Source organism: Bos mutus, chromosome 19, assembly GCF_027580195.1.
Source record: "Bos mutus isolate GX-2022 chromosome 19, NWIPB_WYAK_1.1, whole genome shotgun sequence".
Lineage (NCBI taxonomy): Eukaryota > Metazoa > Chordata > Mammalia > Artiodactyla > Bovidae > Bos > Bos mutus.
In genome coordinates this window covers 41,318,846-41,341,849 of record NC_091635.1, presented here as the reverse complement: position 1 = coordinate 41,341,849, position 23,004 = coordinate 41,318,846, and the positions used below count along the sequence as shown (strand labels likewise).

The window sequence follows — 23,004 nt, the reverse complement described above, 5'->3', positions numbered from 1 at the left end:
AAGCCCAGAGCTGGCGCCTCCTCTCACCCTGCTCAGGGGAGGGTGGTGCTCGTGGCTGGGGTTTTTTTTTAAAACCACTTTTACAAAAACCAGCCTGTGGCTGGTTTGGCTGATAAATTGACTTCACATAGTTGGTCAGGTTTTTATTTACTTGTTGGTCATTTTTATTTGTTTATTTTTCTGTTACGGATTAACTTCCTGGTTTCACCAAATAAAGGGAATATCTCATGATAGACCTCTGACTTTCTAAAGACTGTTGGCCAAGCAGTGTGCTTGATGCTTCTATTTAAGAAATCAAGAGAGATGGAGATATCTGAACCTATTGCTCTTTTTTTCCCTAGGAACAGGATCATGGTGTTGGACGGACAGGAACAGTGAATAGCGTTGGAAGTAATCAGTCTATTCCCAGTATGTCCATCAGTGCCAGTAGCCAAAGTAGTAGTGTTAACAGTCTTCCAGATGCCTCAGATGACAAGAGTGAGCTAGACATGATGGAGGGAGACCACACAGTGATGTCTAATAGTTCTGTCATCCACTTAAAACCTGTGAGTATTTGGATTTCAGTGAAAAAAAAATCAGCTTTGGTAAATAATTTAATTCATCTAGTTAGTTTAAGAGTTAATTTTTTTTTTTTTCCTGTTTCGGAAGTTGGGAACAGTTTTAGGTAACTTATTTGAAAATGGCAGTAGGCTTGTTAATTTCCAGTATAATATCTGCATTTGTAAAACTAATGTCTTGAGAATATGGAAAGAATATTTTAAAAATATCTCAGAAGATACTATATATAATGTATTATTTGAAGTCACTTAGATGGAAAATGAAGTACTTTAAAAATAGTAGGTATACTCATGAAATTCATTGTAATATTAATATAATATTTTTGAAGCATGGGAGAAAGGATTAGGATGGATGGTGACCAAAAGTGATTTTGGTCACTTTACATTATCCATATAATGTTTACAGCTTTAAAATAAAACTTAGAGTCTAATTATCAAATCAGATCAGATCAGTCGCTCAGTCGTGTCTGACTCTTTGCGACCCTATGAATTGCAGCACGCCAGGCCTCCCTGTCCAATACCAACTCCCAGAGTTCACTGAGACTCACGTCCATCAAGTCAGTGATGCCATCCAGCCATCTCATCCTCTGTCGTCCCCTTCTCCTCTTGCCCCCAATCCCTCCCAGCATCAGAATCTTTTCCAATGAGTCAACTCTTCACATGAGGTGGCCAAAGTACTGGAGTTTCAGCTGTAGCATCATTCCTTCCAAAGAAATCCCAGGGCAGATCTCCTTCAGAATGGACTGGTTGGATCTCCTTGCAGTCCAAGGGACTCTCAAGAGTCTTCTCCAACACCACAGTTCAAAAGCATCCATTCTTTGGCACTCAGCCTTCTTCACAGTCCAACTCTCACATCCATACATGACCACAGGAAAAACCATAGCCTTGACTAGACGGACCTTTGTTGACAAAGTAATGTCTCTGCTTTTTAATATGCTTCTAGGTTGGTCATAACTTTCCTTCCAAGGAGTAAGCGTCTTTTAATTTCATGGCTGCAGTCACCATCTGCAGTGATTTTGGAGCCCAGAAAAATAAAGTCTGACACTGTTTCCACCGTTTCCCCATCTATTTCCCATGAAGTGATGGGACCGGATGCCATGATCTTCGTTTTCTGAATGTTGAGCTTTAAGCCAACTTTTTCACTCTCCACTTTCACTTTCATCAAGAGGCTCTTGAGTTCCTCTTCACTTTCTGCCATAAGGGTGGTGTCATCTGCATATCTGAGGTTATTGATATTTCTCCTGGCAATCTTGATTCCAGTTTGTGTTTCTTCCAGTCCAGCGTTTCTCATGATGTACTCTGCATATAAGTTAAATAAGCAGGGTGACAATATACAGCCTTGACATACTCCTTTTCCTATTTGGAACCAGTCTGTTGTTCCATGTCCAGTTCTAACTGTTGCTTCCTTACCTACATATAGGTTTCTCAAAAGGCAGGTCAGGTGGTCTGGTATTCCCATCTCTTTCAGAATTTTCCACAGTTTCTTGTGATCCACACAGTCAAAGGCTTTGGCATAGTCAATAAAGCAGAAAAAGTTTTTCTGGAACTCTCTTGCTTTTTCCATGATCCAGCGGATGTTGGCAGTTTGATCTCTGGTTCCTCTGCCTTTTCTAAAACCAGCTTGAACATCAGGAAGTTCACGGTTCACATATTGCTGAAGCCTGGCTTGGAGAATTTTGAGCATTACTTTACTAGCATGTGAGATGAGTGCAATTGTGTGGTAGTTTGAGCATTCTTTGGCATTGCCTTTCTTTGGGATTGGAATGAAAACTGACCTTTTCCAGTCCTGTGGCCACTGCTGAGTGTTCCAAATTTGCTGGCATATTGAGTGCAGCACTTTCACAGCATCATCTTTCAGGATTTGAAATAGCTCAACTGGGATTCCATCACCTCCACTAGCTTTGTTCATAGTGATACTTTCTAAGGCCCACCTGACTTCACATTCCAGGATATCTGGCTCTAGGTGAGTGATCACACCATCGTGATTATCTGGGTCGTGAAGATCGTTTTTGTACAGTTCTTCTGTGTATTCTTGCCATCTCTTCTTAATATCTTCTGCTTCTGTTAGGTCCATACCATTTCTGTCCTTTATCGAGCCCATCTTTGCGTGAAATGTTCCCTTGGTATCTCTAATTTTCTTGAAGAGATCTCTAGTCTTTCCCATTCTGTTGTTTTCCTCTATTTCTTTGCATTGATTGCTGAAGAAGGCTTTCTTATCTCTTCTTGCTATTCTTTGGAACTCTGCATTCAGATGTTTATATCTTTCCTTTTCTCCTTTGCTTTTCGCTTCTCTTCTTTTCACAGCTAATGTAAGGCCTCCCCAGACGGCCATTTTGCTTTTCTGCATTTCTTTTCCATGGGGATGGTCTTGATCCCTGTCTCCTGTACAATGTCACGAACCTCATTCCATAGTTCATCAGGCACTCTATCTATCAGATCTAGGCCCTTAAATCTATTTCTCACTTCCACTGTATAATCATAAGGGATTTGATTTAGGTCATACCTGAATGGTCTAGTGGTTTTCCCTACTTTCTTCAATTTCAGTCTGAATTTGGCAATAAGGAGTTCATGGTCTGAGCCACAGTCAGCTCCTTGTCTTGTTTTTGCTGACTGTATAGAGCTTCTCCATCTAATTACGGAAAAATATAAATTCTGGGTTTAGGAAATAATGGATATTTACTACATTAGTCATTATACTTTTGAATGCAAAATTTTAAATGTTCTTCAAAATATTTTAAGATCGGATAGCTCCTTTAACAATTAATAGGAATGCTTCCTTTTTTAACTTCACAGCTTGCAGTGTTAACTAAAAAGTTATTAGGCACAAATAGATGAAAGGTGGAAAGAATGGATAAACAAAACCATGGTATATACATATGGTGAATATTACTCAGTTATACAAAGGAAGGAAATTCTAATAACATGATACAACATTAGTGAATTTTGAAAACATTATGCTAAGTGATGTAAGTTAGATGTAAAAGGACAAATATTCTATAATTCCTTTTATAAGAAATACCTAGAATAGGCGAATTCATAGAGATGGAAGATGGATTAGAGGTTACCAGGGGCTGAGTAGAGGATGAAATGGAGAGTTTATATTCTTAGACAAGAAGATCACCCATAAAAAAGATTATTCCTGTAACTGCTGCTGCAGCTGCTAAGTCGCTTCATTCGTGTCCGACTCTGTGCAACCCCATAGACAGCAGCCTATCAGGCTCCTCCGTCCCTGGGATTCTCCAGGCAAGAACACTGGAGTAGGTTGCCATTTCCTTCTCCAATGCATGAAAGTGAAAAGTGAAAATGAAGTCGCTCAGTTGTGTCCGACTCTTAGCAACCCCATGGACGACAGCCCACCAGGCTCCTCCATCCGTGGGATTTTCCAGGCGAGAGTACTGGAGTGGGATGCCATTGCCTTCATGTAACTAGTTGGTTGCTATTTGACTTCCTTTTCAGTAATTGAAGTAATGTATATATCAAGAAAGACATCGATTCTTAAAATTTTTACAATTATTTTTTGTTTACTTATTTTGGACCAGTGGCAGGAGTATTATAGTTTTTTTAAGCTACATTATTATTTCTTAAACCCAAGAGCCCTAAAGTAATTAATTGTATTACTGCTATTTAAAATACTAGCTGTATGTTTTATTATCTTTGTTTTTAAGTTATATTAAGGCTTTGTAATTTTGCACTTCATGAATATTAAATAAATCTAGCCATAATGTTTCATTATCCTCATTCTGTATACTGTTTCATACATTGAGGAAATAATGTCTCCTGATTCAAATTATGTTGAAAATGTCAGCATTCCCATTTTTTGTTTTTGCTTTTTAGGATTATGTCTTTGAGATTTATTGATCCATTTGTCTTTAAAATTTAATTTTCTCGAAAGTTTACCCAAACTGTGTTTGTTCACAACAGATTATAATGTTTGTTTCTTTGCCTAGGAGGAAGAAAATTACAGAGAAGAGGGAGATCCTAGAACAAGGGCATCGGATCCACAATCTCCACCTCAAGTATCTCGTCATAAATCACACTACCGTAATCGAGAACACTTTGCTACTATACGGACGGCATCACTGGTATGTACTACCCCAAATTAGAAATACGTTTTTCATGTTAGACCTTGGCATCTATATTCAAGTATAATTATATCTCTTTTTTTTTTGTATTTTGTATTTCTAACATTTATTCAACATTTAACTGCCTATTATAAGAAAGATCTTATAGAAAGCACTCTGAGAGATGTGTGTACAAATAACTAATATATTAGAATATATTAAATGCTTAAGAGGGCTGAAAGTGATAGTCGCTCAGTTGTGTCCAGCTCTTTTGATCTATGGACTGTAGCCTGCCGGGCTCCTCTGTCCATGAAATTCTCCAGGAAAGAAGTGGGTAGCAATCCCCTTCTCCAGGGTATCCTCCCAACCCACAGGGCTAAAAGGTACTAAATAGGAATTCAGATTACCTTTGATTTAGGGTGAGTATTTATAAATCATTTGAGCCTTTAATAATTGGTTGGTTTTAGGCACAGGGGGAGAGAAAAAATGTAGTTTCCACCTAAGAGTTGACAGGCTAACAAAAATGAGGGGAAGTGTTCATGAAATAGCAAGTAATCCAATTTGATATACTTAAAATATAGTTCTTCTGACTTCCCAAATAATGAAAATGGATTATTTGTTCATTACAAAGATGTTGTTATACTGGGGTACTTATAACCCTCATCAGTCAGATATTTAGGACCAAAACATGATAAAGGTGGGGATAGAAAGATGTTAAGATATCAAAGGGAAGTAGGTTATTAGTAAATATGACAGAAAAAAATATATGGAAATTGTCTGAATTATTAACTACAGATCTTGTAACAGATGTTGTAAATCTCATTCTGTGGCCCATGAATCTGAATGACATCTGGGGTCAAAAACACCATCCCCTGGACTTCCCTTGTGGTCCAGTGGTTAAGAATCCACCTGCCAGCACAGGGAACATGGGTTCAATCCCTGGTCTTGGAAGATCCCACAGGCCAAGGAGCAAGTAAACCCACGTGCTGCAGCTACTGAAGCCCAAGCGCCTAGAGCTCATGCTCCGCAACGAGAGAAGCCATCACAATGAGAAACCTGTGCTCCACAACTAGAGAGTAGCCCCCACTTGCCACAAGTAGAGAAGGCCTGCAGTCAGGAACTAGAGAAGACCCAGGCCAGCCAAAAATAAAAATAAATTAAAAAAACAAAAAGATAAACGCCATCCCCTATGATAAGTCAAGTTGTTCCTACTGTTCTTTAACATGTAAATAATTCTTTGAACAGAGCAAGTAGCAAAGATTGCTTAGTTTTTTCATGACCATTTTAACAAATACCTGGACAAGGCCAGCTTGTTGGGAAAATATCTTTGTGACTGGGCACATACTAATGTTTCCCAAGCAAGCCTTCTGTCTCAAATTTTAAGCTCCCTCAAATTAATTGAGGAAACATTTTTTTGGTCATTCCACTCAGCTTACAGGACCAGGGATTGAACCCACACCCTCAACATTGCAAGTACAGAGTCCTAACCACTGGACCACTAGGGAATTCTTGAGGAATTCTCTTAAATTATGGATTTAGACAACTTAAGATCCATATCCCTAAATCTATTAAGTCTATTTATTTCAGATAAAACATTCATACAGTAGGTAGATTTGTGTACAAAGATATGCATAGCTATATTTTTCAATAAAAGTACCATGTACTATAACTCAGTCTGACTGCTCTGCCTTGGGTTTTCTTCATACAATAAAATACATAGATCCTAGGTCTTCAATTTGAAGTATTTTTAGTGGTACTCATTACGCTAACCATCAACTAAGAAAATACATATACATACTGAATGCTAGTGTTGTTCACTTTAAAATAATTTATTTTATATTATGTGAATTTCACCTCAACTAAAAAAATCAGTTTACACATTTTTTTTCTTTATTGTCAGTGCTTTTTGTGTCCTGCCCAGGAAATACTTGTCTGCCCTACAGTCGTGAAGATAGTCTGTGATTTCTTCTGTTTTATGATTCTGGATTTTGTGTTTATGTCAAATGATTCTTTTCAAATTAATTTTGGTATAGAGTGATATAGAAGTCTGGTTTTTGTTTGTGTTTTATATACAAAGAACCAGTTATAATTTGATAATACATTTATTTCCTCTTTGACCTAACTTGACTTTTTGGTAGAAAAATCAGTTGACTAAATGTATATGATCTATTTCTAGATTTTATTCTGTTCTTTTGATCTGTTCAGCCTGTCCTTCCACCAGTGCCACACCATTTTGATTACTGAAATGTGTGTCTTCAGCTTTTTTTCCCTCAAGAATGTTTTGCTTCTTGTAGCTCCTTTACATTTCTGTATAAATTTTTGAACTAGCTTGTCTATTTCTTTAAAAGATCACCTGAAATTTTAATTGGAAACTGCTCATTGGAATCTCTTACAGTAATTGTCTACTTGGATAAATATAGAGTGGTCTAAAATGCTTCTGAAAGAAAAAATGTTTTGCTTTATTGTTTTCTCTCTATTGTTTGTGTGTCTAGGTTACAAGGCAAATGCAGGAACATGAGCAGGACTCTGAACTTAGAGAACAAATGTCTGGCTATAAGAGAATGAGGCGGCAACATCAAAAGCAGCTAATGACTCTGGAAAATAAGTTGAAGGCTGAGATGGATGAACATCGCCTCAGATTAGACAAAGATCTTGAAACACAGCGTAACAATTTTGCTGCAGAAATGGAGAAACTTATCAAGAAACATCAGGCTGCTATGGAAAAAGAGGTGGCTGATTCACTATTCTTAATTTCTTTACTGTAGATCATAAGCATCTCAGAATTAACCAAGATGGCATTTTGATGTTAGGATATTTTCCCTAGAACCAAGCCAGTTCAATTGGGAATAAGGGAGAAACATTTATGTAACATGTATAGTATCAGGTACTAAGTCTGGTAACCAATAGACGTAGGATTATTTCCTAATGCTCATAGTTTTATTGTATCACAGTGGGTAAATTATCCAACCATTCTAGGCCCTGATAGTACTCTGATAGTATGAGGAGTTTCTTAATCATCTATCAATGGGTGATTTAGGTCTCAAAAAATCATTTATGATTCTCTTTGTGTGTTTTTTGGAAACCTTCCTTCAATTTATAGTAGCATTTTAATATCAGAATAATTAAAGATTATTGTAATATAACATAGTGTTAGAGATAATAAGTTAAGAGAGATTCAAATTAAGATTTGGCCCATTTTGTTTATTTACAAATGTGTCAGTCTACTATATGATTTAAGTATATATATTTTAGGATTCTTCTTATGGGAAACCTAATGTTTTTGATGTCCCATCAATTAAATTTTATTTTGATAGTCACATTTGTCAAGTAAAATGTAAGCTTCTCAGTAAATTAACACAATATCTAGAAATATGTCTAGCTAGTCCACATTGAGGCATTATTTATTATGGTTACCCTGTTCACCTTCCTGCCCCACCCCAGCCCAAATTAAAAGACCCACTCTCATAATAATAGTTCAGTTCAGTCGCTCAGTTGTGTCCGACTCTTTGCGTCCCCATGAATCGCAGCACACCAGGCCTCTCTGTCACCCAACTCCCAGAGTTTACCCAAACTCATGTCCATCGAATCGGTGATGCCATCCAGCCATCTCATCCTCTGTCGTCCCCTTCTCCTCCTGACCCCAATCCCTCCCAGCATCAGGGTCTTTTCCAATGAGTCAACTCTTCGCATGAGTTGGCCAAAGTATTGGAGTTTCAGCTTCGGCATAAGTCCTTCCAGTGAACACCCAGGACTGATCTCCTTTAGGATAGACTGGTTGGATCTCCTTGCAGTCCAAGGGACTCTCAAGAGTCTTCTCCAACACCACAGTTCAAAAGCATCAATTCTTTGGTGCTCAGCTTTCTTCACAGTCCAACTCTCATATCCATACATGACCAAAAACCATAGCCTTGACTAGACGGACCTTTGTTGGCAAAGTAATGTCTCTGCTTTTTAATATGCTGTCTAGGTTGGTCATAACTTTGCTTCCAAGGAGTAAGCATCTTTTAATTTCATAGATGCAATGACAATAGTAGAGAATTGGCAAAATAATTTATTGAGTAAAGAATTATTTAATTTTGAATTAATTTGAGTAAAGAATGTATAGATATTTAGAATCCTGTTGGGCATTAGAAAGTATTTTTAATAACTTAGGAAGAGATAGATACTAACATATTTAGAAAAGCAGATCATGACGTAGGATGTGCAATGTGTTATTTAAAAATGTGTGCATGCATAGAAAAAATAGGGAAGGTATGTATCAAGTTGTTTTTCTTGTTTTTCTCTGAGTGCTAAAATCATACAAAGTTTTTTTTTCTTTGTGTTTTTCTGTATTTTCTAAATGATCCACAATGAATATACGTTGCATGTGTAATCAGAAATAAAACAGTATGATATATATGTATCTAATATTTAACATTTTTATTTAATATATAAGTTAAGGTCAGGGTTTACTTTGAAGAGGAGTATATTATTTAATATACAAGTCAATCTAGATAAAAGGTCATGATTTTATTATATTTTGAATAAATACTTATTTTTTTATTGGGCATATTGTTAAATTTTTAAAAAGGTGAAAGCTTTTTAATTCTGTAATAGGTCAGCATTTTAAAGATGAGTCCCATTTTACTGGTTCTCTGAAATTCAAATAAGATGCTAAGTAATACTTATTAGTAATTTGTTGGATGTTCTTATTTTGGTAATGCTTATACAGATTTTATCCTAAGTGGTATATATTAAACTGTTTCTTTGAATCTGTCTACTTAACTAATTTGATCCATTTTTTAAATTTCTCATAGGCTAAAGTGATGGCCAATGAAGAGAAAAAATTTCAGCAACATATTCAGGCCCAACAGAAGAAAGAACTAAACAGCTTTTTGGAGTCTCAGAAAAGAGAATATAAACTTCGAAAAGAGCAGCTTAAGGAGGTACTTTTATTTAATACCAAATACCACATGATATATTTATGCCTTTGATTTTCATGTATTTTGAACTGAGTTGTTTATGTTGCCAGGAGCTGAATGAAAATCAGAGCACCCCCAAAAAAGAAAAACAGGAGTGGCTTTCAAAGCAGAAGGAGAATATACAGCATTTCCAAGCAGAAGAAGAGGCTAATCTTCTACGGCGTCAGAGACAGTATCTAGAGTTGGAATGCCGTCGCTTCAAGAGAAGAATGTTACTTGGGCGTCATAACTTAGAGCAGGACCTTGTCAGGGAGGTACGTTTGAAACGCGAATCTTTTCTGAAACTATGTTAGTCCCTTGTCAGTCTCTGGGCCTTTGCACTTGTGCCTCCCTCAGCCTGAATTCTTCTTTCCTAGATTATCTACATGGTTTGCTAACCCCCATTCATGTCTGTCCTCAGAAATGCCTCCCCTAACATCCAAATCCTCCTCCTTATTTAAATATTCTTCTCTGCACTTCTCTCTCCTATACACACACACTTTTGGGGGAGAAGCTTCTCTTCTTGCCTAGAATGAAAATTTTATGAAGTCACCGGTTTTATTTTCTTCCAGTCTTTATGTCCCCTATGTGTTACCATTTAATACTTTCTTTATAATCATGTACTTAATTGAGCAAATGTAGAAACTCTTGTGTCAGGGAAAACAAATATCATCAGTATCAGGGATACCTCTGAGCACAGATTAGCTTATTTCCAAGAGTGGCTTAAAATAAACTTCAAGTATAGCATAATTGTTCAAATTTACTAATAATTAAAGAAATTCAAATTAAAGTAGTTGCATCAGTTAAATAAGAACAGTTTAACAGACTGGCAACATTGAATCCTAGTAACGGTGTTGGGAAATGTGCAGTGTTGATAAGAGTATAAATTGATACTGCCCTTTTGGAGCTCATATGCTTTTACCTACAAATCCACTTCTAGAACTCTATCCTAAAGAAATAATAACATGGTTATATGATGCATGATGCATCAACATTTAATGAAAAATTTTTTATAAAGCAAAAAATGGAAAATTATAGTATTTCAAAGCGGAAACCTATGGTGAAACTTAAAGATCTGTATATACTGATCAGATCTGAATATATGTCCATTATATTGTTAGCTGAAGAAAGCACATTACATGCCTATGTTGTATATTGTTACTCAGTTTTTTGAACTATATATTTTTGTATAATAGTTGTTTCACAGTAGCATGGGGAAGGTTGGGAAACATTTTCTTCAAACTGTTGTCCTTTGCAGAAGGGTTTGCAGGGGCAAAGGGAACAGGTTTGACGTGTGTGTGTTTTACACTTGTTCTTTTTAATCTGAAAGAAAAAAGGAATTAAAACATTTATCGAGCATCATGTGCTAGGTATTATTCTGAGAACTTTCCGTTTATGAATTCATTTCATCCTCACGTTAAATCTGTACAATAGTTATACTATTATTTCTTTGAAAAATGATGAAACTAAAGCACAGCAGGTTTAAACAACTAACCCAAGGACTTGGTGACTGTAGGTAGCAGAGCCAGGTCCATGTTCTTATCCATTACACTATACTGGGTATAGGACACTCTGAAGAAATTCAGAAAGTGGCTTCAGGGTTCTCTTCAAATATAAAATTGGAAAAGAAAAAAAGAAGGAAAGAAAGAAAGAAGGACATTAAGTCTACTGAGATTTGATATATTTTAAGCTTATGGCATAAAATAGTATTAATGAATAGTAAATACTAGAATAAGGAAATTTGTCTTTACTAATTGCCCATTTACTACTGTATAGGTCATAAAATCTGATATTTACTGTGTAGTCATTATTGAATCTGGGATTACATCTATTTCCTGGTTAATCTGTTTCTTAGGGTTTTTTCCCCTGGCATTGTACAGCGATAAATATACCCTTGTCTTTTGTGTTATGGATTAGGAGTTAAATAAAAGACAGACTCAGAAGGACTTAGAGCATGCCATGCTACTACGACAGCATGAATCCATGCAAGAACTGGAGTTCCGCCACCTCAACACAATTCAGAAGATGCGCTGTGAGTTGATCAGATTGCAGCATCAAACTGAGCTCACTAACCAGCTAGAATATAATAAACGAAGAGAACGAGAGCTAAGGCGAAAGCATGTCATGGAGGTTCGACAACAGCCTAAGAGTCTGAAGGTACCTTTAGCCTAAGCTAAAGTTATTTAAGTTAAATGTCTGTGAAATGAATGATGATTTTAAAGTTAGCAGCAGTAGGGCTTGGTATAGACTTGTTTGGTGTTGAACCTTTCCTTTCTCTTTCTTATTGATAACCTTTTCAGTTTGAAAGTTTATAAACACTATTGTGATCTTTGCAGATACTATACAAAAAGTGAGGCAAAAAACAATGTTTCACAATTATAGTCAGGCTTTGAATAGAATGTCTGCTTTTGATGACAAATGAGCTCAAGATTTTCCATAAAGGAGATTGTTGTTACTTTACTATGGAAGAAAATGACCATTTCCTCTTAGTTATGTATCTATATCTACTTATTCAATTTGAACAAAACTGACTTGATTTTAACATCAAGTTATCCCATTTTTGTTTCCCTAATAGTTGCAACTTCCGACTTTCTCCAGGAATTTAAAGGGGACATCAGTTTTAGCACTTACATAATTTAACTGGTCATCTGAGTTAAATTCACCCATTCCAGTCCTGATTAGTTCACTGATTGCTAGAATGTTGACATTCATTCTTGCCATCTCCTGTTTGACCACTTCCAATTTGCCTTGATTCCTGGACCTAACATTCCAGGTTCCTATGCAATATTGCTCTTAACAGAATTGGACCTTGCTTTTATCACCAGTCACATCCACAACTGGGTGTTGTTTTTGCTTTGGCTCCATCCCTTCATTCTTTCTGGAGTTATTTCTCCACTGATCTCCAGTAGCATATTGGGCACTTATCGACCTGGGGAGTTCCTCTTTCAGTATCCTATCATTTTGCCTTTTCATACTGTTCATGGGGTTCTCAAGGCAAGAATACTGAAGTGGTTTGCCATTGCCTTCTCCAGTGGACCACATTCTGTCAGACCTCTCCACCATGACCTGTCTGTCTTGGGTGGCCCCACATGGCATGGCTTAGTTTCATTGAGTTAGACAAGGCTGTGGTCTGTGTGATCAGATTGGCTAGTTTTCTGTGATTATGGTTTCAGTGTGTCTGCCCTCTGATGCCCTCTTGCAACACCTACCATCTTACTTGGGTTTCTCTTACCTTGGTTGTGGGGTATCTCTTCACAGCTGCTCCTTACCTTGGATGAAGGGTATCTCCTCAGGGTTGCCCCTCCTGACCTTGAACATGGGGTAACTCCTCTCAGCCACTCCTGCACCGTCGCAGCCTAGCGTTCTCGGTCGCCACCCCTGACCTTGGGTGAGGGGTACCTCCTCTTGGCCGCGCTTCTGCGCGGTCCATCGCAGCCAGAAGCCGGCGCGCTTTTGCACGATCTGTTGACCATTATATCTACTACTGTGGGCAGGAATCCCTTAGAAGAAATGGAATAGCCATCATGGTCAACAAAAGAGTCCAAAATGCAGTACTTGGATGCAATCTCAAAAACAACAGAATGATCTCTGTTCGCTTCCAAGGCAAACCATTCAGTATCACGGTAATCCAAGCCTATGCCCCAACCAGTAGTGCTGAAGAACGGTTCTATGAAGACCTACAAGACCTTTTAGAACTAACACCCAAAAAAGACGTCCTTTTCATTATAGGGGACTGGAATGCAAAAGTAGGAAGTCAAGAAACACCTGGAGTAACAAGCAGATTTGACCTTGGAGTACGGAATGAGCAGGGCAAAGGCTAATAGAGTTTTGCCAAGAGAACGCACTGGTCATAGCAAACACCCTCTTCCAACAACACAAGAGAAGACATCACCACACATGGACATCACCAGATGGTCAACACTGAAATCAAATTGATTATATTCTTTGCAGCCAAAGATGGAGAAGCTCTATACGGTCAGCAAAAACAAGACCAGGAGCTGACTGTGGCTCAGATCATGAACTCCTTATTGCCAAATTCAGACTTAAATTGAAGAAAGTAGGGAAAACCACTAGACCATTCAGGTATGACCTATTCAAATCCCTTATGATTATACAGTGGAAGTGAGAAATAGATTTAAGGGACTAGATCTGATAGAGTGCCTGATGAATTATGGAATGAGGTTCGTGACATTGTACAGGAGACAGGGATCAAGACCATCCCCAAGAAAAAGAAATGCAAAAAAGCAAAATGGCTGTCTGAGGAGGCCTTACAAATAGCTGTGAGAAGAAGAGATGCGAAAAGCAAAGGAAAAGCAAGATATAAGCATCTGAATGCAGAGTTCCAAAGAATAGCAAGGAGAGATAAGAAAGCCTTCCTCAGCGTTCAATGCAAAGAAATAGAGGAAAACAACAGAATGGGAAAGACTAGAGATCTCTTCAAGAAAATTAGAGATACCAAGGGAACATTTCACGCAAAGATGGGCTCGATAAAGGACAGAAATGGTATGGACCTAACAGAAGCAGAAGATATTAAGAAGAGATGGCAAGAATACACAGAAGAACTGTACAAAAACGATCTTCACGACCCAGATAATCACGATGGTGTGATCACTCACCTAGAGCCAGATATCCTGGAATGTGAAGTCAGGTGGGCCTTAGAAAGTATCACTATGAACAAAGCTAGTGGAGGTGATGGAATCCCAGTTGAGCTATTTCAAATCCTGAAAGATGATGCTGTGAAAGTGCTGCACTCAGTATGCCAGCAAATTTGGAAAACTCAGCAGTGGCCACAGGACTAGAAAAGGTCAGTTTTCATTTCAATCCCAAAGAAAGGCAATGCCAAAGAATGCTCAAACTACTGCACAATTGCACTCATCTCACATGCTGGTAAAGTAATGCTCAAAATTCTCCAAGCCAGGCTTCAGCAATATGTGAACCATGAACTTCCAGATGTTCAAGCTGGTTTTAGAAAAGGCAGAGGAACCAGAGATCAAACTGCCAACATCCGCTGGATCATGGAAAAAGCAAGAGAGTTCCAGAAAAACATCTATTTCTGCTTTATTGACTATGCCAAAGCCTTTGATTGTGTGGATCACAATAAACTGTGGAAAATTCTGAAAGAGATGGGCATACCAGACCACCTGACCTGCCTCTTGAGAAACCTATATGCAGGTCAGGAAGCAACAGTTAGAACTGGACATGGAACAACAGACTGGTTCCAAATAAGAAAAGGAGTACATCAAGGCTGTATATTGTCACCCTGCTTATTTAAGTTATATGCAGAGTACATCATGAGAAATGCTGGGCTGGAAGAAGACCGTGGGCTGGAAGAAGCACAAGCTGGAATCAAGATTGCCAGGAGAAATATCAGTAACCTCAGATATGCAGATGACACCACCCTTATGGCAGAAAGTGAAGAGGAACTAAAGAGCCTCTTGATGAAAGTGAAAGAGGAGAGTGAAAAAGTTGGCCTAAAGCTCAGCATTCAGAAAAATAAGATCATGGCATCTGGTCCCATCACTTCATGGGAAATAGTTGGGGAAACAGTGGAAACAGTGTCAGACTTTATTTTTCTGGGCTCCAAAATCACTGCAGATGGTGATTGCAGCCATAAAATTAAAAGATGCTTACTCCTTGGAAGGAGAGTTATGAACAACCTAGACAGCATATTCAAAAGCAGAGACATTACTTTGTCAACAAAGGTCCGTCTAGTCAAGGCTATGGTTTTTCCAGTGGTTATGTATGGATGTGAGAGTTGGACTGTGAAGAAAGCTGAGTGCCAAAGAATTGATGCTTTTAAACTGTGGTGCTGGAGAAGACTCTTGAGAGTCCCTTGGACTGCAAGGAGATCCAACCAGTCCATTCTGAAAGAGATCAGTCCTGGGTGTTCACTGGAAGGACTGATGCTGAAGCTGAAACTCCAGTACTTTGGCCACCTCATGCGAAGAGTTGACTCACTGGAAAAGACTCTAATGCTGGGAGGGATTGGGGGCAGGAGGAGAAGGGGATGACAGAGGATGAGATGGCTGGATGGTATCACCGACTCAATGCACGTGAGTTTGGGTAAACTCCAGGAGTTGGTGATGGACAGGGAGGCCTGGCATGCTGTGATTCATGGGGTCACAAAGAGTCGGACATGACTGAGCAACTGAACTGGACTGAAGTGAATTTAACTGGGATTTGGGGAGTTCTGGGGTACCCATGTCAATGGAATAGGTGATTGACACCTGTTGCCTGCTCTGCTGTTTCTTCATCTGCCATCCAGATGATGATTTGTCAATGTTAGATGAGTAGAAACAACTGTAACTTAACATTCCTCTTGAATTCACTTGAGTCAAACATTAAGGGGTATAGTTTATTCTTGGTACAAGCATTACTCTTCTTAAAGAAAAAGCACATTTTTCAGTTTTTTTTTTTCCCCCTCTCATTTGACTAGTGGTGTGGACACTAATTACAGTGCTTTCTTGACACAATATTTAAAAATAAAAACTTTTAAAAGACTGAAGGCTGTTATACAGAGGTAGAAAAGAATGGCTAAATGTCATTGTCCCATTCCTGGGTAACTTGAATATTCTTTCAATATTGTTAACCAAGAACAGTATTTAAGAGTGGCACCACTAAACATAGCTGAACTAAGAGTTTCTCTTTGTAGCTAGGCATTTTTTGACCTTTCACAGCATGGCTGTAACTTAATGACTTGGTTGGTACAAAATGTGGAAAGTGTGTATTTGATACTTTGGTATTTATTGGCAGAGGTGGTGGAGAGGATGAATAGTTACTTCCTTGAAAAGTATGTTACTTTGGTTTTATATGCATTTATTGCACACTGAATCAACCAGTCAGTATTTCAGCTATAGCTTCTGCCTTGTGAAATACATGAGTAAATTCTCACTTTTGGGCTTGAACAATATACCTTATAGAAATATATCTCATCTTCTCAAATTTTGTTCAGAACTGAGTTCATAGAAATAACTAACCTGCGATTAACCAAAAACTAAAGCCAAACCCCTTTGTCTATGAACTCAAATTGTTTTATCTCCCAAATGTTTATGTAGTTCAAGTCTTTTATCATCACCTCAAGAAGGGCTGTCCCCTCCCTTGCCCCACAGTTTATTCCCCTTATGGGAAAGATAATTATAATAATGTTGCTGCTGCTAAGTCACTCCCGTCTCCGACTCTGTGTGACCCCATAGACGGCAGCCACCAGACTCCCCCGTCCCTGGGATTCTCCAGGCCATAACACTGGAGTGGGTTGCCATTTCCTTCTCCAGTGCATGAAAGTGAAAAGTGAAAGTGAAGTCGCTCAGTCGTGTCTCATGGACTGCAGCCCACCAGGCTCCCCTGTCCATGGGATTTTCCAGGCAAGAGTCCTGGAGTTAGTCAGTTATAATAATGATAGCCTGCTTTTGTGGGGTCTGTCACAGACTATGTAGTTAGAGTTGAGATTGTCATTAAAAGAAATTGGAGCAACGTGTCTCAGGTAAGGAACAATAAATATGCTTATTTTCTGCCTTAGAAATCTGATAAGATATTGTCTGGCCAATAAAAAACTTTTGTGTCTACTATTGTTAATGCATGAGAAGAAATTTAATTTTCTGTCATCAATATACATAGCAATCTAAATTAATTTTAATATTTATTTGTAACTGTTACCAAAATAATGAGTACTACTTGAAGTCATATGAAAAATGAGGTACTTGGTATTCTAATGTTCTAAATTAGAGCTTTTGTAATACATAGAATCTAATGGTTTGACCTAATAGCCAAGTAGAAACATACTGTACCTGCAACCTTATGATCTAACTATTTTGTTTTTCCCTCTCCCTTTCTCCTAGTAGCCTTTTTTTTTTTCATATAAGCATAAGGTATACCAAATGCCATATGTTAAAAATTATATATATCTTTTTTTTTCCCTTCTCAGTCTAAAGAACTCCAAATAAAAAAGCAGTTTCAGGACACCTGTAAAATCCAAACCAGACAGTACAAAGCATTAAGAAATCACTTATTGGAGACTACACCAAAGAGCGAGCACAAAGCTGTTCTGAAACGGCTCAAGGAGGAGCAGACCCGGAAGTTAGCCATCTTGGCTGAACAATACGACCACAGCATTAATGAAATGCTCTCCACCCAAGCAGTGAGTTTGTGTTATTTAGGCAAAACAAATTCAGGGCCACTTTCCTTCCACCCCCTGAAAGAAGTCTCAGTAATTAAAACACTAATAGGAAGTGGTAGCTCTCCTACAGCCTGGGAAATAGTAGTGGTTATCTGTATTTTTCCTGTCTCTGCATTCTTTGGAAGTAGGCATGATTTATATAAAATTCTCATTGATACACTTAGACATGAGATTCTAAATAGGCTCCTTGCCAGTGCCTCTCAGGTGTTTAGCACATATCAATACCAAGAGTATAACTAGATTAGAGCAACAGCATTGTTAGGCATTGGGCAAAAAGTAGTACTGTATTAGAAATCTAAATGGTCACATTTTAATGGAGGCAAATACAAAGTATTTTCTATGTAAGTTTTGTGAACTTTTTCTTAAAGGGCCAGATAGTAAATATTTTAGAATTTGTGGGACAGAATACAAAATTGAGGATATTATGTGAGTACTTATAGCCATATAAAATATAAAAATCATTCTTAATTAGCATTCTTAATTATAAAATTAATTAATTAAAACAGGCAACTGTCCAGATTTGGTCTGGAGCTGTAGTTCGCTGGTCCCTGTTCTATAATTATTTTCATTGCAGAGAAGAGATTCAGGGTCTTATATCACTTAATCAGATTCTAGATTTTTCTTAAGAAAAATATGGTTATTCAGACATCCTCCAAATAGCGTATGATAGCTTTTATCTTCTCGTTATCATCATTGGTTACTGTGCCTTCCTTTTTCAGAGATGTTTACTCCAAGATATAAGAGAGAACAATTGTGTATCCTATAAAAGAGTAGTCTGCCTTTTCTCACACCTCCTTTCCATAGGTCTTGAATAAATAGTTCACAGTAGGATATATTTGTTTTTTTTCTCTTTCAGCTGCGTTTGGATGAAGCACAGGAAGCAGAGTGCCAGGTTTTGAAGATGCAGCTGCAGCAGGAACTGGAGCTGTTAAATGCATATCAGAGCAAAATCAAGATGCAAGCGGAGGCACAGCATGATCGAGAGCTTCGGGAGCTTGAACAGAGAGTCTCCCTCCGCAGGGCACTCTTAGAGCAAAAGGTATAGATGATAGAAGGAAGTTATTTGTGCTAACATTTGCTTTCATCAGAAGTATTTTATAAATACATTTTCATATTAAGAGAGGTGGCTTTTGGTTGTTTTCACCATAACATATTTCCTTAATTCTAATTTTGTAGTGTTTTTCTTTAAAATTATTGATTCAGTAATGAACCTTAATGAATTCTAAACATCAGGGGGATATAATTAAGTAGTTAATGCTGCTGCTGCTAAGTCGCTTCAGTCATGTCCAACTCTGTGCCACCCCATAGACTACAGCCCACCAGGCTCCCCCGTCCCTGGGATTCTCCAGGCAAGAACACTGGAGTGGGTTGCCATTTCCTTCTCCAATGCATGAAAGCGAAAGGTCAAAGTGAAGTCGCTCAGTCGTGTCTGACTCTTAGCGATCCCATGGACTGCAGCCTGCCAGGCTCCTCCGTCCATGGGAATTTCCAGGCAAGAGTACTGGAGTGGGGTGCCATTGCCTTCTTCGAGTTAATGCTAGAGGAAGGATATGGGGTTATGTGAAGAGAGTTGAATTGTGATTGAGTACCTCTGGTTCTGTGTTCCTCACTTTTTTTGTGTACCTAGCTCTACCTAAAGAGGTTGGTGAAAAACTTAGATAAAAAACTTCTTTTCTTAGAAGAAAAAGAACTTTAGTAGTTGCCTGAGAGAGGCAGAGGCAAAGGATTTGGAATATATACTTTACTGTTATATCCTGGGCCTGGAACTATACAGACTGGTGGAAGAGTGCTAGGGCACAGAAGGTAAAACTTGTTCTGCACAAGCTGAAAATGTTACTTCTAGATGTATCTTTTTTTCCCCTCTCTCTTCTCTCTTTTAACTTATTCTTTGTCATATATATTAGAGAATAGAACTAGAAGCCCCAAATTAATTTCCAGTCTTTAAGGTATTATAGCTGTGTTTTGTGTGCATATTTGGGGGAAAAGCTAATGGACAGAGATTTTTAAATTTTGAAAGATAAAGGAAAGTTTTGTCATGAGAAGTAATAGAATACAAGTTGTACCCAGGATTCAGAGCTATGTTCAGAATTCCTGAGCCATAAGTTCCCAGCAGGTGATTGATTAGTCTTAGGTCCAATGATCCTTTGTATGTTAGTACTTGCCTAATTTATTAAAAGTTGTCATGGTTTCTAGACCATTGGTCCATAGATTTTCCTCTACTTCCAGTAGTTCTTCTGATAAAAATAGAATGCCTTACTAAATTAAAAATATATTCTTAAAATATAAATAGGATATTACTAATAGAATACTTAAATAAAATATTCCTTTCTGTCACAACTCTTATCACTGGCTTCTCCGAGGCGTACTTGCCTCTAAAAATTATCTCACTTATGTTTCCCATTCATAACGGGAGAGCTAGAAATGCATATAAGTTTTGAGAAAAGTCTAGTTTGTCCCATGTACAGGTTTCATAAATCTGATTCCAACTTGCTTATTCAAATTCAGTCTAAAATATTGTCTCTTATGCTTCAAGAAGTTATCATTGGACTTTTGTGATGGTCCAGTGGTCAAGAATGCACCTGCCAATGCAGGGAACATGGGTTTATGCCCTGGTCCGAGAACACCCCGTATGCTGCGAGGCCAGTGAAGCCTGAGTGCTACAACTGCTGAAGCCCACACACTTAGAGCCGGTGCTCTGCGACAGTAGAAGCCAACACAGTGAGAAGCCCGCACACAACTGCTGGATTGCAGCCCCTACTTGCTGCAGCTAGAGAAAGCCCACGCAGTGAAGCCCAGCAATGAAGACCCAGTGCAGCCTAAAATAATAAATAAATGATTTATTAAAAAAATTATTACTAAAATGGAAACTCCCATGGTGTTGTAAGAGAAATATTGGCACTATTTATAGTCAGCTGCCCCACACCAGTGGGTTCTGCATTCATGAATTCAACTAACAGATTATGATAAAAGTATTCGGGGGAAAGAAAATTCCAGAAAGTTCCCAAAAGTTCCAGAAAGCAGAACTGCAGTGTGCTGCAAGCCCCAGGAACTATTTACATAGTATTTACATTGTATAGGGTATTATAAGTAGTTTAGATATGATTTGAAGTACTGGAATAGGGCTATGTATTTGTATTTTTAGCTCCACCTAGTGGTTCAGAGTTAGTGCTAAGCAGTATCTTCAGTTCAGTTCAGTCGCTCAGTCGTATCCGACTCTGTGCGATCCCATAGACGGCAGCCCACCAGGCTCCCCCATCCCTGGGATTCTCCAGGCAAGAACACTGGAGTGGGCTGCCATTTCCTTCTCCAATGCATGAAAGGGAAAAGCGAAAGTGAAGTCGCTCAGTTGTGTCCGACTCCTAGCGACCCCATGGACTGCAGCCTACCAGGCTCCTCCGTCCATGGGATTTTCCAGGCAAGAGTACTGGAGTGGGTGCCATTGCCTTCTCCGAAGCAGCATCTTACACAGTCTTATTTCAGTATATGAACCACGTGGATATATTCTGCAGAGCCTAGTGAAATGTGTGCATAAAACCGATGTGCACTGGTCACTCTCATACATAGATAATGCGTTTTGCAAAGCAGCTTGGAAGTATATATTGAGCTTTGGAAATGTTACGTATTGAAGACTTTGAAAATTTATTCTAAGGGAAAGAAATCCAAATATCGGAAAAATAAGATGCATAAATATGGTAATTGTGGCATACTTCATAATGTTTTAAAATACATAACCATCTAAAACAGAGCTATAATTAAGTAATTATAGCCAAGCCACTTAATAAAATCTTATTCAACCATTTAAATGATAGCTATAAAGATAGTATTAATATAGAAAAATGCTTATGATGTATTGAATAAAAGTGAATTGAAGTAATGCTAGTAATGGTTATATTAATATGGTAGAATTTTTTTTACTTTTTTTGTGGGGGGAGAAGGGCATCCATGCAGCATGTGGGATCTTAGTTCCCTGAATCAGGAATCAAACCTGTGCCCCCTGCAGTGGATGTGCAGTCCTAACCACTGGCCTGCCAAAGAATTCCCTCTATTTTACTTTTTTAATATGGCTTATATTAATTTGATAAGAGAAAATACATTCAATTAGTTAGTATTACAAATAATAAAGGAACAGTAGAGTGATAAATCTATAAATCTATTTTGAGTTGCTCCTTGATTTTTAGGGCTAATATTTATGTTTCAACTGAAGTGCATGACAGTAAAGCTGTTTGGGATCAGTTGGCAGCTACCAAGGCAAGGTACCCTCTGTACAAAAACCAAAAAATCTTAACAACTATATTTTCTGCACTTTGTACTTACGGCTATACAGATAAGAAACAGTCATCTGAAAATAGCGGTGGAACCAGAGTGAATATTAGTCGTTTCATGCTGGGTAATTCTCTTTGAAGATTAATTGTTCCTTAGGTTTGGCACTAACAGAGTAGGGTTAGGATTAGGGCTTCCCTTGTAGTTCAGTTGGTAAAAAATCTGCCTGCAATGCAGGAGACCTGGGTTCAATTCCTGGGTTGGGAAGATCCCCTGGAGAAGGAAATGGCAACCCACTCCAGTATTCTTGCCTGGAGAATCCCATGGACAGAGGAGCCTGGCAGGTACAATCCATGGGGTCGTAAGAGTCAGACACAACGACTAAACCACTACCACTAACAGAATACAACAAGTAAACCTCATTTGGCTCACGTGAAGCCCTTTGATGACTTTTCTCATTTCATTTACGTTAAAATTTCAACAAAATAGCAACATAACTATAAATGTTAAATTCCTTATTTGGTCCAAACAAGGTCCAGATACTGCTTTTGGTTAATTGTCTTTTAAGTCAATGAGTTTATAATAGGACCCTCTTCCGCCCATGTTTTTTTTTTCCCATTTGAATTGGATCATTTGCTCTGTAGGAATTCCGGTTTGGGCTTATTGTGTCCTCTAGTGTCTTTAAAAATGTATCCTTCTCTCTTTTACTTCGTATTTCCCATCAGCTGGTAATTAGATCCAGAGATATGATTAAATTTAAATTCTCTTCTCTTTTTAAAAGTTTTTTGCAAGGAATTTTCATGAGGGTTACTATGTACTTCCTTTTACATTACATCAGGAGATATATAATGTCTAGCTGTCCCCCTTTTAAGTGATATTAATATTGGTCAGTAGGTTTAGGCAATTATCAATTTGATCATTCATAAAAAAGTTCTCCATGAACTTTTTTCATTGCCTATTGACTTTATTATGAATTATTTTACATTAAAAAAAAAAGTATGTACAGTCAACTA

General features: G+C 38.0%; 1 protein-coding gene across 2 annotated transcripts in view; it reads left to right on the top strand.

Annotated features, from left to right (window-relative positions):
- TAOK1 (TAO kinase 1) overlaps positions 1-23,004 on the top strand; it is a 109,838-nt gene that overhangs the window by 76,500 nt on the left and 10,334 nt on the right. For both annotated transcript variants that reach the window (XM_070390327.1, XM_070390328.1), the window contains 8 exons: positions 342-545; positions 4,505-4,639; positions 7,111-7,347; positions 9,415-9,543; positions 9,630-9,833; positions 11,476-11,715; positions 17,480-17,692; positions 18,588-18,770. In XM_070390327.1, the coding sequence (XP_070246428.1) occupies positions 342-545; positions 4,505-4,639; positions 7,111-7,347; positions 9,415-9,543; positions 9,630-9,833; positions 11,476-11,715; positions 17,480-17,692; positions 18,588-18,770 (1,545 nt within the window). The remainder of the gene's footprint in view (positions 1-341; positions 546-4,504; positions 4,640-7,110; positions 7,348-9,414; positions 9,544-9,629; positions 9,834-11,475; positions 11,716-17,479; positions 17,693-18,587; positions 18,771-23,004) is intronic.